Here is a 16061-nt window from a genome sequence, read left to right on the forward strand (position 1 = left end):
AGGCATAAATGGTGAAATCAACCACTGAGTTGACATTTTTCCTCTTGAAATAATTTAATTTACCAGAATTTGAAAGGATTTGTGACTTTGAACATATGTAATAAGGGAGAAAGTGAAAGACTGAACAGATTGATCTGAAATTTTATTGACAGTACTTTGAACAAATGCAATCCAGAATATTTTGGGGGGAATCAATATTGTTTTGTAAACCAGTACAGAAACTTTCTAGGAAATCTATCAAAGCTTTATTATTACAGTATGCACTGTGTAAATAGTAACATTTAAATTTAAATAGTATACATGTGTGCATAGTTATAAAGACATAATATCTTTGTTTTTCCTCCACAGAACTGTTGCCCAATTGCCAGCAGTTGAATTGTCAGCATAAATGTGCTATGGTCAGAAATAGTACAATGTGCTACTGTGAGGATGGATTTGAAATAAAAGAAGATGGAAGAAGTTGTAAAGGTAACTATGACATGTTATTCTATTAAGTTTTATTTTAACAGAGTCTTAGTTAGCAGAAATTTGATAAAATATCTTTGCACACTTACCATGTGTTCCACATAGTATTTATGTTCACTTTTTTGTTTGTTTTTTTGAGAGTTAAAAGTTGGCTCTTCCCTCAAAACCACATATGTAAACATTAGATAAGCCTTTATAAAGTCAATTTTCTTTTCTTTTTTTTAAATTTGAGGTATGGTTGATTAAAATATTATACAAATTTCTGCTATACAGCAAAGTGACTCAGTTATACACATATATAGATTATTTTATATATTCTTTTTCATTATGGTTTATCATAGTTTCTTGAACATAATTCCCTATGCTATACAGCAGGACCTTTTTGTTTATCCATTCTAAATGTAATACTTTGCATCTACCAACCCCAAACTCCCTCCCAGTCCGTTTCCCTTTGCCCCTCTGCCTTAGCAACCACAAATCTATTCTTTATGTGTGTTAGTGTGTTTCGGTTTTCTAGATAAGTTCATTTTTGCCATATTTTAGATTCCTCATACAATGATATAAATTTTCAATTCATATTGCAGTAATGTCAAACATTGGACATATCAACATGGGGTATGTTTTAGTCACTAAAACTTTGAATTTAATTATTTTAACCTTCTCAATATTTTATACCTGTTATATAGTTGCAGTGTAGTAATCTGTTATTAACCAGTTTAGGTTAATAATAATCTTGTAATGTTCTTTCAACTTTCCCATTAGAATTCCGGTGACTGGCGTTTGACCATTAGCAATAATAATGAAATAAGGAAATCAGTCCTGAATATTCATTGGAAGGACTGATGCTGAAGCTGAAGCTTCAATACTTTGGCCATCTGATATGAAGAACTGACTCACTAGAAAAGACCCTGATGTTGGGAAAGACTGAAATCAGGAGAAGGGGACAATGGAGGATGAGATGGTTAGATGGCATCACCAACTTGATGGACATGAGTTTGAGCAAGCTCTGGGAGTTGGTGATGGACAGGGAAGCCTGGGATGCTACAGTCCAAGGGGTTGCAAAGAGTTGGACATGACTGAGCGACTGAACTGAATAATAATTAACATCAAATATTTATATATTTAATGTTTTAATTTTTGCCTTCATAAATGTTGTACACCAAATGTTTAGTTCCTAAAATGACTCTATTCAGACATATTGAACTATTTTAGGTTATTTCTCCATTCTAAAGAGCTCTATTATATTTATATATTTATGTATGTGTGTGTGTGTGTGTATCCACAATATAAAAACTTATATGGTATACAAAATCTATATAAGGAAAACATGGAATATAGAATCTATGTATAAAATTGAAGAATATCTAGATTGTCAGCAACACTTATAAAAAGAATATTTTCCAAAGAAATTGGTTCTTTGCTCATTACTTTAAACCTCTGCTTTAATATTTTAACTTTTACCTTAAAAACATAATCTTAAAATTAGAAAAATCCTCAGAGAATATTTTTTAAACTCCTAGTGACAAAATGAGAACAGACCCAGAAAAATTAAGTGATTTACTTAAGTCTGCACCTCTTTTTAGTAAAATACTTTGGAACTAAAATGCAGATCTCCAGAGCCCAGGTATTCTTATCTTAGAGGCTCATTGCTTTGTAATGTACATCAGACTTAGTTTCTCAATTTCAATGTTCCTTAACTACTCAGGAATTTTTTCTTTTGCTTTTCCTTGGTAAACTCCTTTCTTTGATTGGGGTCAGAGGATGGGATTGAGAGTTCTATCCTCTGATCACTTTTTTGGTCTTTCTGATGGCCAGTCCCATTCTGAGATTACCTAATGGTCCCACCCTGAGTTACCTCATTAGTTTAGATTTGAGAGTATTTCAGAAGGCCTCATTATAATTACTGGAGAAGGCAATGGCACCCCACTCCAGTACTCTTGCCTGCAAAATCCCATGGATGGGGGAGCCTGGTGGGCTGCCATTTATGGGGTTGCACAGAGTCGGACACGACTGAAGTGACTTAGCAGAAGCAGCAGCATTATAATTACAAAACCTACTTTGTATAACTCAGAAAATTACAAGGTTTAGAAACTGCCAGAAACTGAGAACAAAGACCAAATAGATAATCTTATTATACCCAGGCAGTTTAATCTACTCTTCAGAGGAGGTTCATGGATTTCTCTTTCTTGCCTGCCTTTTTAATATTGGTATCCTTCAGGATTTTTCTATACCCATTTCTGACTTACCCTTTCTCTATGTGGGATCAAGTCTCTACTATTTTTTAGATCTATTATCCATATGCTATTGATTCTCTGAAACTCCAAGACCAATCTCATCTTGTATTATTTACTGGTCCCATATTTCCAACTACTTATTAACATTTACCAGAGAAGGCAATGGCACCCCACTCCAGTACTCTTGCCTGGAAAATCCCATGGACGGAGGAGCCTGGTAGGCTGCAGTCCATGGGGTCGCTAAGAGTCCGACCTGACTGAGCGACTTCACTTTCACTTTTCACTTTCATGCACTGGAGAAGGAAATGGCAACCCACTCCAGTGTTCTTGCCTGGAGAATCCCAGGGACGGGGGAGCCTGGTGGGCTGCTGACTATGGGGTCACACAGAGTCGGACGTGACTGAAGTGACTTAGCATAGCATAGCATAGCATAGCATTAACATTTACTCAAGGATACTCTGCAGACGTCTCAAATTAAACACATCCAAATCAAATTTAGTATTTCCTCCCATGATATCCTCTAAAGTGTGTGAGTGCATGCTCAGTTATGTCTGTCTCTTTGCTATCCCATGGACAGTAACCTGCCAGGCTCCTCTGTCCATGAAATTCTCTGAGTAAGAATACTGGAGTGGGTTGCCATTTCCTTCTCCAGGGGATCTTCCCAACCCAGGGATTGGACCTGAGTCTCCTACACTGGCAGGTGGATTTTTACTCTGAGCAACCAGAGAAACCATGGTATAACCTAAGGGGGATATCAAATCTATATTTCTTATAAATTAAACCATCATTCACTTCCAACATATCCAATCTAGTCTTCACATGTTGTCTTTTTTATTTCTTAAAACATTTGAGTCTATTCCCTCTTCTCCATTGTTACTGCCACTATAGTTCAAACTATTATGACTTCTAAACACAATTTGTTATATGAAATTAGCACATAGGTAATTTTCTAGGATTCTTTCTCTATATTCATTAATCCATTTTTCATATGATTTTATTTAGTTTTAAATTACAAAGTAGATCATAAAACTCCTATAATTAATGTTTCACCAATGCCTATATGGTTATAGCACTTTAGCATGCAAATAACTTTATTATCTCATCCCCAGACTGTTTTCCCAATATTGTGTGAAGTTGCTCAGTCGTATCCAACTCTTTGCGAGCCCGTGGACTGTAGCTCACCAGGCTCCTCTGTCCATGGGATTCTCCAGGCAAGAATACTTTAGTGGGTTGCTATTTCCTTCTCCAGGGGATCTTCCCAACCCAGGGATGGAACCCAGGTCTCCTACATTGCAGGCAGACACTTTATCCTCTGAGCCACCAGGGAAGCCTTTACCCTTATTCCACTTGACTACTTAAAATTGTTTGAAATCCCTACTGTGTCATCCCAATGATTTTTCACATGCTGTTTTGTTTAACTGCAATACCTCCTTCCATCTGATCCATTTTTATTTAGTCTGAGGAAATCTAAATCATCCTTTAGTCTCAGCTCAGTATGAAGCCATCACTTAACATCCTCCCTTCAATTCCAAGAAGGTTCATTTACCTCTCTCTGTTTCTATCATAACTAGAATGCCTTTGTTATAAGGAAGTGCATAGAAATGAGATTCTTATTTCACTAGACTTGTTTCAACATTTGAAACCATGTTTTATCAGTTTTAGTTTCTTAAGGGATTAGTATAGTGCTTGGTACACAGGACAGACTGAATACACATTTGTCTAAATTATTAACTGACAGATTTTTTTTTTTTTAATTTGTCTGGTTGGTGAACAATCATTAAGTATCTGCTGCTTATAGAGGTTTGGACAAGTGCTAGAGGAAAAAAGTATTGGGAGTGTAAGGAGTAAAGAAAGAGGAGGAGGGCCATAGATATTAAAATAAAAAATAAGATAAAATTTTTTCCTTTTGATGAATATTTAAGTTTCCTCCTTTTGATTTAGTGAGGGTAGTTTACATATCTTGGCCCAGAACTTTCATTTAATGTGTTCATTGAAAATTGTGTTTCCAGACTAGTTCTTTGTTAAAATACTGAAAAAACCAGATTTATAAACAGTAGAACTCTTGAACAAATATTCATCAGAGTGCATGTAATGCCTTTGCACAAATAGCCAAGGACTTCTAGCCTGGCCATCAAAAATGCAAATAAATTTTCCTTTAAAGTAAACGACTTTATTTTAAGCTTGATCTTGTCCGTAACTCTTAAAATAATAATGAATTTTATGTTCAGATTCTGTGGTTTTGAAAAGATATGTTGGAGTTGGCTCTTTCTTAAAAAAAAAAAAATAGCCTATTTCCAAAGTTTGGGGGAAAAAAATATATATATATTCTTCAGGGGGAATAAAGTACCCAACAATATATCTCCTTAGAAATGATGCTAATTTTCCTTATAGATCAAGATGAATGTGCTATTTATGGTACATGCAGCCAGTCCTGCGTAAATACATATGGATCCTATGCTTGCAGTTGTGTGGAGGGCTACATAATGCAGCCAGACAATAGATCCTGCAAAGCCAAAAATGGTAAGTTATCTATTTTTTTTGTCCTTCCAGAATTCATTTCCTGTTTGTAGTTCCTTTTCATTAGAAATGTCATAAAGCAATGTGACTTTGAAGAAATAGATCTTTCCTTCATTTTAATTCACTGATCCATACTTACAAATTCAGAGCAGTTCTTTTAGTCGTCACTGATCACTACAAAACTCCTTGCATTACAGGAAGTTTATAATGAACAAAAAAAACCTGTTCAAAGGAAATGGGTTAATTGATTTGAATTACCCTTCTCTCTCCTGGACTATATGATAGATTCCTAAATGGTTTCTGTGGTTTACTGCTTCCCTCTAAAATTCATGTATCACATAATAAAGTTATCTGCTAAAATATAAACCAGACCACACCATTATTTTGCTTAAAATCACCCAATAATTTTACTTATGTTGAGAATAAAACCCAACTTCTCACAGGACCTCTAAAGGCTAATGATATGGTACCATTTAATTTTCATCTCCTCTCCTACTACTTCTCCTTTTATCATACACCAGACAGCCTAGTTTCCTTCTCCTTCAGCCATTCTCTCTTTCCTTGAGGTCTTTTCATTTTCCGTTTGATCTGCCTACAATGCTTTCCCTAAGATAGTCACATTCTTATCATTCAAGTCTTAGCTAAAATGTCAACTCTCAGAATGACCTCTGACCATTCTATTTAAGGGTGTGTACTCTCTCCAACACTATCTTATTTTCAACTGTACTTATTTATTCATACCTATTTTATAACAGTATGACTTTTCAGTTTTATTTTCTTTATAGCACTACCATTTGAAATGAACTTGTTTATGTACTTGTTTATCATTGGGTTTACCCAGAACAATATAAGCATTATGAGAGTACAGACCTTGTCAATTTTGTTTACTGTTACTTAATCAGTTCTGAAAATTGCCTGGAACATGTAAGTATTCAGTGTGTATTTATGGAAGGAAGGGAGGAAGGAAGAAAGGAAAAAGAACTAATTGTTCTTTCTAGTTAAGATTACTAAAACGAGTGTTGTCCTCTTAAGTGTTTTTATTTCATGTTTCAAAACTGCCTTCCCTTTATCTTTTACGTGCATATAAAGCCTACGTTTTCTATACAGTGTTCAGTCTAAGTAAACCCTAAGTATTGTTGGTTTGCTAATGAGGTATTCTGGTGATGATAGGATAACACTGTTTGTATGTGTGTGTGTGTGTGTGTGTGTGTGTGTGTGTGTGTGTGTGTGTGTGTGTGCATGAAATGAATTAGCTTGGAGACAATATATGAAAATATTATACATGGTATTCTATCTAGCATCTTCTAACTTCCTCCAAATTAGGTTTCATTTCATGCATTTTCAAATTACGATGTTTTGATAAGTTAATCAATGTCCCCCTACTCCCTTTTATTAGCAACTGGGAAATTAGACATGGGACTGGGTTCCCTTTCCTGAAACTAAATTGAGCAAAGCATTGGATTTGCTCTGCAAGCTATTGCTGCTTCCCTTTGCATCATAACCTCATGTTGCAATTTCAACTATTTCTCTGAAATAGTATGCTTAATGATTTACAAAACATATTTGTACAGAAAATTACCAAGAAAGGAACTCTTTTACTTCTTAGTTTATTTCTTTCAATTGCTGACTTGGTTTATGAGGCCCTATTTATTTTTGGGTGTAATCCTCCAGAAAAAATAGGTCAAGTTATATGTTACTCTTTTTTTCCTACCACTGAGAGTTCTGATTTAATATATTGACAGAAGAAAGAAGTAGAAGGCTTTTTCGTTTATTGATCCACTCAATATTGCTGTGAATACACAGGGAGAATGTTGTGTAATAAACCCTATTCAAAGAAGGACTTTCTCTCTTTTACATGGACTGGTTTCTGACAAAAAGAAATGTAACCAAAGAGGGCTGACACATGATATTAATTATGCATCAAGGATATTTGATGACTCTACCATTGATGATGGAATATATAAATACCTTCACTTCTAAGTGGTTGGTTTGATGATAATATTGGAATATATAATTAGAACAATGCACAGTTTTCATGGGAATGTTCCTGTGGTTTGTAATTGGGAAAGAATGAGTAATATTGTAAATGAGTATAAGTCTATAACATATACTGACTAGTTCTAAAGGTCACATGAATATTTAAACAATGCATTTGTGTAATTAAAAAGAAAGGCAAGGATGGGATGATTTGAGAGAATAGCATTGAAACATGAATATTACCATATGTGAAATAGATCACCAGTCCAAGTTCAATGCATGAAACAGGGCATTCAAAGCTGGTGCACTGGGACAAGCCTGAGGGATGGGGTGGGGAGGGAAGAGTGTAGGAGGTTCAGAATGGGGGACACATGTACACCCATGGCTGATTCATGTCAATGTATGGCAAAACCCACTAAATACGGTAAAGTAATTCACCTGCAATTAAAATAAATTCATTAATAAAAAAAATCAAACCCAAAGACTACAGTAGGCAGCTAGAATTGCACACAAAGGGAAAGTTCTGCAAAGGCCTTACTAGATAACAGAAGGGAAAGCAAAAGGTCTGAGGATAAGTAGCCCTTTATGTGAAGGCAGAGTGGCAGAGTCAGTAGGTTGGGAAGCTGCTATGAAGGTGGTGAACTAGCTTAGCACAAAATAAAATCACAATCACTCCCCAACTAGTCACCCAGAAAGCTTCCTGTGGAACATTATTTTTAGTGTAATATTTGATAGTAATAAGGAAAATTAAGTTAATTGATTGTCCCTTTTTTGCAATATAATGACCAAATCCAAGTAAAATTCAAGATCCTTTTTAAAAAATGCTTCTAATAGGAGAGGACATTTTAGTCTGTGTGGCAGATGAAAGAAAAGATTAATAAGAGGCAGGAGGCCTTTTCATACCTGATATTCCATGCAGTACAGACAAAACCTTTTCTACACTTAGTAAGACTGACCTGATTACTGCAATATAGAATCAAGTGTTTCAAAGTTGAGAGAAACTTCAAAGGTAACCTAGTCCAAGTATCTGTGTGATATCAAAATAGGTAATTTCCAAATGGAAGAAAGTCTGCAATCTATGTTAAAAAAAAACTTAACTATGCATACTTGATATTACTAGGTAGGAGGAGGCATGCTAGAATGTGAATGTCATAATGAATTGTTCATACTTTTAGAATGGGACAAACATTAAAAACTAGTAACTGTCAGGCATCTTTATGTATCCAGTAATACATCCTGTATATTTTTTATATTTTCTGAAATCAATTCTAATAATGACATCAACTCTGAACATGAAATGTTTTTCTTTGTTTATTCTGTTTTCTTTTAAAAATTTAACTTTCGTTTAACTTAGGTTGATTTTCTTGTAGAATTATGTGTTAAATATGGACCCCCCTGATTGATAGTGGGCCCATGCTGAACCTATGAGAGTAAAAATAATAGTTAAGGGTGTTTAATTTATGAACTACTGGCAATTTTGAATGAACTGATGAGTTCAGTCTCCTCTAACTGTACTTTTCAATGTCCTCACCACTTGCTGAAGGCAAGTACTTACCTCAGTGTTCAGTTCTGTGGTACCTGTAGGGCTTTACTGATTGAACTAAAGAAGCAGAAAAATAAAGAGCACTAAATAATTCTGCGTTCATCAGGGGAGGGGCACTGCCTTAAATGGTACCAGTGAGAGAGAGAGCATACTTCTTTGCCATAGAGGAACCAGAGTAGAGAGAGAAGCGAGCCCATTAAATAACCTTGGGGTTCTGTTACAACTTATACTTTGGTATTCACTGATTTGCGTGAGGGTAAGGAGAGACTTTTTAGGCAGGAACTCTTAGTCGTTGCTCAGATAGTAAAGACTCTGCCAACAATGCAGGAGACCAGAGTTTGATCCCTGGGTCGGGAACATCCCCTGGAGGAGGGAATGGACACCAAGTCCAGTATTATTCCCTGAAAAATTCCTTGGACAGAGGAGTCTGGTGGCCTACCGTCCATGGGGTTGCAAAGAGTAGGACACAGCTGAGCAACTAACACTTAGTTGTAAGAAAGACAAATTATAATACCTATATAAACCATAGGAGCACACCTCCAAACAGTGTTAGAAATTGTTTCCATAGCACTTGCTTTCTTCAAATCCCTTAGGATTATACAGTGGAAGTGACAAATAGATTCAAGGGATTAGATCTGATAGACAGAGTGCCTGAAGAACTGTGGGTGGAGGTTCCTGACATTGTACAAGAGGCAGGGATCAAGACCATTCCCAAGAAAAAGAAATGTAAAAAGGCCAAACGGTTGTCAGAGGAAGCCTTACGAATAGCTGTGAATAGAAGAGAAGAGAAAGGCAAGGAGAAAAGGAAAGATATACCCATTTGAATGCAGAGTTCCAAAGAATAGCATAGAGAAATAAGAAAGCCTTCCTCAGCTATCAGTGCAAAGAAATACAGGAAAACAATAGAATGGGAAAGTCTAGAGATCTCTTCAAGAAAGTTAGAGATACCTAGGGAACATTTCATTCAAAGATGGGCACAATAAAGGACAGAAATTGTATGCACCTAACAGAAACAGATGGGGAAACAGTGGAAACAGTGTCAGACTTTATTTTTTGGAGCTCCAAAATCACTGCAGATGGTGACTGCAGCCATGAAATTAAAAGACGCTTATTCCTTGGAAGAAAAGTTATGACCAACCTAGATAGCATATTGAAAAGCAGAGACATTACTTTGCCAACAAAGGTCCGTCTAGTCAAGGCTATGGTTTTTCCAGTGGTCATGTATGGATGTGAGTGTTGGACTGTGAAGAAAGCTGAGCACCGAAGAATTGATGCTTTTGAACTGTGGTGTTGGAGAAGACTCTTGAGAATCCCTTGGATTGCATGGAGACCCAGCCAGTCAATCCTAAGGAATATCAGTCCTGAATATTCATTGGAAGGACTGATGCTGAAGCTGAAACTCCAATACTTTCGTCACCTAATGTGAAGAACTGACTTATTTGAAAAGACCCTGATGCTGGGAAAGACAAGGCAGGAGGAGGAGGGGACGACAGAGGGTGAGATGGTTGGATGGCATCACAGACTTAATGGACATGAGTTTGAGTAAACTCCGGGAGTTGGTGATGGACAGGCAGGCCTGAGTGCTGCAGTCCATGGGGTCACAAAGAGTCAGATAGGACTGAGCGACTGAACTGAACTGATTATCCATAGTAGTACACCTCCAAATAATGTTAGAAATTGTTTCTATAGCACTTTCTTACTTTTCTACAGTTGAAAAAAGGGAGATATAAAATATATCTTCCTATGGCTCCTACTTCTAACTTCTACTATCCTCTACTAATAAATAGTTTAAATTTTCCTTTTGGAATGTGGAGGAATATCCATGGTTTTCTGTCAAAACTGGACCTATTTGTAGGGGGAATAGGCTGGTACTTATATACAAAGGGAAGAGCCCAGGAATTAAAACCAAAAAAAAAAAAGGAAGAACCCCTGTTCAGTGTATCATAGTCTCATCAGTCACTTGTGATGATTGAAATTCAGTTAGTAAAGTATAATTGCTTTGTTGTTGTTGTTGTTGTTTTTAATAACTACCCATGGTAAAATCTAAATATTCCTAGGAAGGGTAATATTGTCTTTGTAATATTGGTAGTTTATGAAGCTACTGGGTCAGACCTGTTTCAGTCTACTGTCTAGCCAAGAGTAGCTCCCTTCAGAATGATATGAGATTATGTCTTGACAATTTGACGATATGCTATTTAGCATTCTTACTATTTTTAGATAGCCCAAAGGATTAGTTCCTGCACAGTTTGTCATTTCATTGAGGCATAACTGTGAATGATACTTGGTGACATGAATGTATATGAGTAATTCTGAGCTAGGAGAAAGCCTTGTAGACCAAGAGCAGCATAGAAATCAAGACTTGTTGTTTTTCTCTAAGTCACGTATGCATGGAGAAAATGATGTACACTATGGTAGACTGTAAGTGACAGAGAAGTAACAGTGCCTGGAACAGAGTATGTTCTGGGTAAAAGTTTGTCAGATGCTTTAAGCAATTTCCTAAACATTCAGGAAGCAGAAAAAGGGTACTAGAATATTCAGTTCAGTTCATTTCAGTTCAGTCGCTCAGTCATGTCCGACTCTTTGCGACCCCATGAATCGCGGCATGCCAGGCCTCCCTATCCATCACCAACTCCCGGAGTTAAACTCACGTCCATCGAGTCGGTGATGCCATCCAGCCATCTCATCCTCTGTCGTCCCCTTTTCCTCTTTCCCCCAATCCCTCCCAGCATCAGAGTCTTTTCCAATGAGTCAACTCTTGGCATGAGGTGGCCAAAGTACTGGAGTTTCAGCTTTAGCATCATTTCTTCCAAGGAACACCCAAGGCTGATCTCCTTCAGAATGGACTGGTTGGATCTCCTTGCAGTCCAAGGGACTCTCAGGAGTCTTCTCCAACACCACAGTTCAAATGCATCATACCAGAATATTGAGGATCAATAAAAGGAAAGTCAAAAGACTGGAAGAGATTCAAAGGGTAACTTAAGTTCAGCATCACTTTTCTTTTCTTTTTCTTTTTTTCTACCCACACAACTGTTAATGAGCTTTAGAGTACTGAGGTATAAAACTCCTCATGAATATTCTATGTTCTGTTTTTTTGTTATTTTTAAAATTTTACTTTTTTTTTTTCCTCAGCTGGAGAACATCAGTTTCACAGTCTAACACTTTTCTTGATATCTTAAATGTTTTTTCCAGCAACAAAATTGCAAGATTGATAGTAATCTTACCTGCCATGTTTTTCATGTGTCATGACACCTTTGATTTACCCATGACTAGGAAGTATATTTGACACAGAAAAAATGCATATCTTCCATTTTTCTTACCACTTAACATCGTAGCTGCAATATAGCTGTGGATGTCTTTGGAAATTAAGAATTACATACCAACATTTGTGGGCTTTGAATATGACAATCAATAAATTTTGTTTTCACAAATGTCACAATATATAACTGCAAATTTCTGTCACTGCATTTAATTTTTGTAGACTAGCTATTGACCTATTATTGAAATCCCTAATATAGAATATATGATAGATCATGTAATGTTCTACAGTTAACTCCCTTTCTTTGTCTTAAAATTGGACCAACAAAATGAAAAATAAAAAGAAATGAGCCACATTTGAATTCATAGAAATTACAGATGGTTTAATTTTAAGATTAGACATGGACAGACTTCTCTGGTGATCCAATGGTTAAGACTTCACCTTTCAATGCAGGGGTTGCAGGTTCAGTCTCTGATCTGGCAGCTAAGATACCACATGCCTCCCTGCCACAAAGCCAGAACATAAACAACAGTAGCAATATTGTAACAAATTCAATAAAGACTTTAAAAAATAGTCCACATCAAAAAATATTTTTTTAAAAAGGTTAAGCATGGATATATAATTTTTTTCTATTGCTTTGTTTAAGTAATGTAGACGTATAGAGTTATTGAAACCCTCAGAAAGCCAAAGGTTAAAACCTAATGAAAAAAAAAAAAATTATTTTTCTAATTAATCAGAATTTTTTTTTTTTTCAGAGAGCCTTCAAGGCATTTCCCCTGTATCAGTTGCAGACAACAATGTACTGAATAATAACTGCAGTTAGAGAATGTCTCTTGAGCACTGCTCCCCAGAGTTCATACTTGCTCTTGACTTTGATAACTCATGTTCTGCATATTCTCCCTACTTAAGCTGCTTAGAGGCATTTTAATCCTGAGAAGAGAAAATCCATTGTATTGAATGCATTTTTAAATGTGTGTGAGCATTTCTTCTTAGCGCCAGGACTCACATAGCCTCCATTTTTGCTTTGTGTGAAAGACAATACTTGCCAGGTTATTAGATAATTTATACCTTAACAGACTTTAGAGTTTTAGAACAACATACCATCAAATTACAAGGAATATATCTGGTAAAGTATCTAGAAGCTTGGTATATAATCACAATTGAGTACTGAAAATCCATCTGTCTTTGTAATAGGAAAGTAGAAAATTGTAATCTTAATAAATATGTGTTATGTAGTTATATCCGTTGGCAGCCTTGTCAGAAACAGTGAAATAGATTAAATGACCTTTCCCTCTTCCACCTCTAGATAATGAATTTTCATATGTCTACCTCCTTCCTCCTTACTTGAAGATGATAATCTTTCATATTCCCCTGAGGAAAAAGAAACAGTCAAAAAAGAATTTTTTCACCCTGAACTCTCCTAAATCTACCAATCTATCTGAATGTAGAACTATTCACTTTTTCTCTTATTTGAAGGGAAGAACAAACTGACTTTGTTCCTAAGGCCAGTCCCTGTAATTGTGCATCCAAACCACCTTTTCTCAACTGTATAAGAGTTAGACTCAGTCAGTTGCTTATTTATTCCCTGAATCATCAATATTCTCTTTTTTCCTGGATCACTCCCATTGGTATACAAGGATCTTGTAAAGAGGCTGTGAAATAACTTCTTTAATAATTGTATTCCTCTCCAGCTACCACTCCATTTTTCTTTTCCCATTATGCAAAAAGTGTGTTGTCTATTTCCTCCTCTGTCCTCAGTGAGTCTTACATTCTTATCACTTACTTACACCTCTATTGCCAAAGTTACCAGTGACCTTCAGTTGCATAATTATTCAGTTATCAATCCTTAGCACACAACTGATCTTGTCTCCTCCTTGAATACTTTCCCTTTTAAAGAGTATATTCCTTGAGTTCTCTTATTATTAATGACTTACTGTGCATTTTTTTTTGCTTGGTTTATTTTGCTGCGTAATCCTCATTTTGCCAGTATGTTTTGCATGACTCAGTGTTCAGTGCTTTGGACAAGTTCCCTTCTTCTATTGATTTCTTAAGGCTTTCATCCTGTATCAGGAGTTTAAAAGCACATCCTTTTCCATGGTTTTATTAAACATCTAGAGACTGAGACTTGCAGGGTTTTGTCTCCAGCCCTACATATTAGATCTTACTTGTTAAACACCAAACTCACTTACATACTGAGATCCAACGTACTAAGTCCATTTGGATATTTAACGGAAATATCAAATTCCATGTCTCCCAAGCTTTTGATGCTCTGTCCTAATAATCTTTTCTCCAATGATGACCATCTTGGTAAATGTGACCCTTTTCACTTAGTTGCCCAAATCAAAACACTGTAGTTACCCTTGACTCCATTCTTTCTCTCAGACTCTTTATTTTAAATTTTTAAATATATTCTGAATTGGACTACTCTCTCTAAAGAACAGCTTGCATCCATATTACTACCAATGCTTTACTTTTCTTTGTAGAATTTAATGCTGCCAAAAAATACAAAATAGTGTTTGCTTGCTTACTGACTTTTTCCTCCAGTAAAATGTAAATGCCACAAAAACAAAAATTTTATTAGTTTTGTTAACTGCCGTATCTCTAGCATTTAGACAAGTGCCTGACAGGTGAGTTATGCTCAATAAATCTTTGTTAAATATATAATTAAATATATTAATACTGAAAGAGTATTTTCTTTTTAGGAGACAGAAGTGACTTTTTTAAGGACCCTTGTTTTCAAATTTCCTGGAAATATTTTAAAGCCATTTTGAAATAAGCCAATATATTTTACTTGTTGAACTCAATCATTACTGGTTTATATCTTAGAGGGACAAGTCTGAGTTGGAAAAAATGTATTTCTATAGCTAAAGAAGTTTCTGTTTGCCACAGTTAGAAAGGTGACTACGAGAATCAGAAGTTGCCATAGGCCACTCCTCAGTGACTAATGTGAATTAACCATCCCTGGATTGTCTGCTAATTTTAATATTAATTCAGTAACCTAAAATTTGAATGAATTGTTCTTTGAGAGTTACCAAAATGACCTTTCAATTTAATTATATTTATACTTTAATTAAATTCAGGATAATTAAATATATTTGATTTTCCTGATTAAAAATAATAATGCATTATTTAACATTATTTTATTTATTAAAATGTACTATCATTCTTAAACTTAAAAAATTCAGCAAAGTATCTTTAAATATATTGCAAATTGTGCCAAGTAAGGTCTTCAGGTAGTAGGAGGAATACTTCCTTGATCTGATAGATCGGCTCTTTATTAAGAAACAGGGATATTGTGAGAGCTACTAATTTGCAAAATGAGAAGCTCTTTTTTTATGCATGGTATGTTATTGGCTTTGTTTTTTTGGAAAATTATCCTTATTCCTATAAAACAGCATATTCCATTGCTTCTCAATCATCTTCAGATTGAAATATCCTCTGCATGAAGATATAGGTATTTCACTAATAATATCCAGACAACAAAAAGGTTATATTATTTTAGTCTGTAATTCAGCTTGATTGGTAGTTTACCTGAGTGAGTTTTGGCAATGTCCAAGACAGGATTGCATAATACAGGACTGGCTTAACATGCCAACACCAAGCTCATCATCATTTCTTAAAACTGACTCTACTTCTTTTTTTCCCCGGTTTCACCCTATAACCCAAATTGCAAATCTCCACATCCTCCTTTCACATCCATCCTTCCATATCCTATTACCTACATAAAACAGTCACTACAATTTTAAACTTCTACTTTATCACACCATACTGTCTCTACTTAAGAACAAAATACTAGGTTCTTATGACCAATTTCCCAAGAAATTGGAAGAGTATTTTTCTGTTCAGGAATCCAGCTACTGTACCTGTGTTTACACGATTTTTTTTTTTAGGAATCCTCTTGGGTTACTGTCCTTATAATTAAAAATATACATACCTTTCTTTATAAAATAAAAATTAAAAATACAATAAATAAAGCATTTATCCAATCAAATGATAGTTTAGCCTGTGTGAAATCTAGTGTGCTCCTAAACCTCTGAGAATTCTTAAGGCCTTACATCTCTCCATTGGA

The 16061-nt window shown here is 35.5% G+C and overlaps 1 protein-coding gene across 1 annotated transcript in view; it reads left to right on the forward strand.

Annotated features, from left to right (window-relative positions):
• LOC132343034 (low-density lipoprotein receptor-related protein 1B-like) overlaps positions 1-16061 on the forward strand; it is a 1281806-nt gene that overhangs the window by 976794 nt on the left and 288951 nt on the right. Inside the window, exons 4-5 of the mRNA XM_059878471.1 lie at positions 349-468; positions 5091-5219. Of these exons, the coding sequence (XP_059734454.1) occupies positions 349-468; positions 5091-5219 (249 nt within the window). The remainder of the gene's footprint in view (positions 1-348; positions 469-5090; positions 5220-16061) is intronic.

Source organism: Bos taurus, chromosome 2, assembly GCF_002263795.3.
Source record: "Bos taurus isolate L1 Dominette 01449 registration number 42190680 breed Hereford chromosome 2, ARS-UCD2.0, whole genome shotgun sequence".
NCBI lineage: Eukaryota > Metazoa > Chordata > Mammalia > Artiodactyla > Bovidae > Bos > Bos taurus.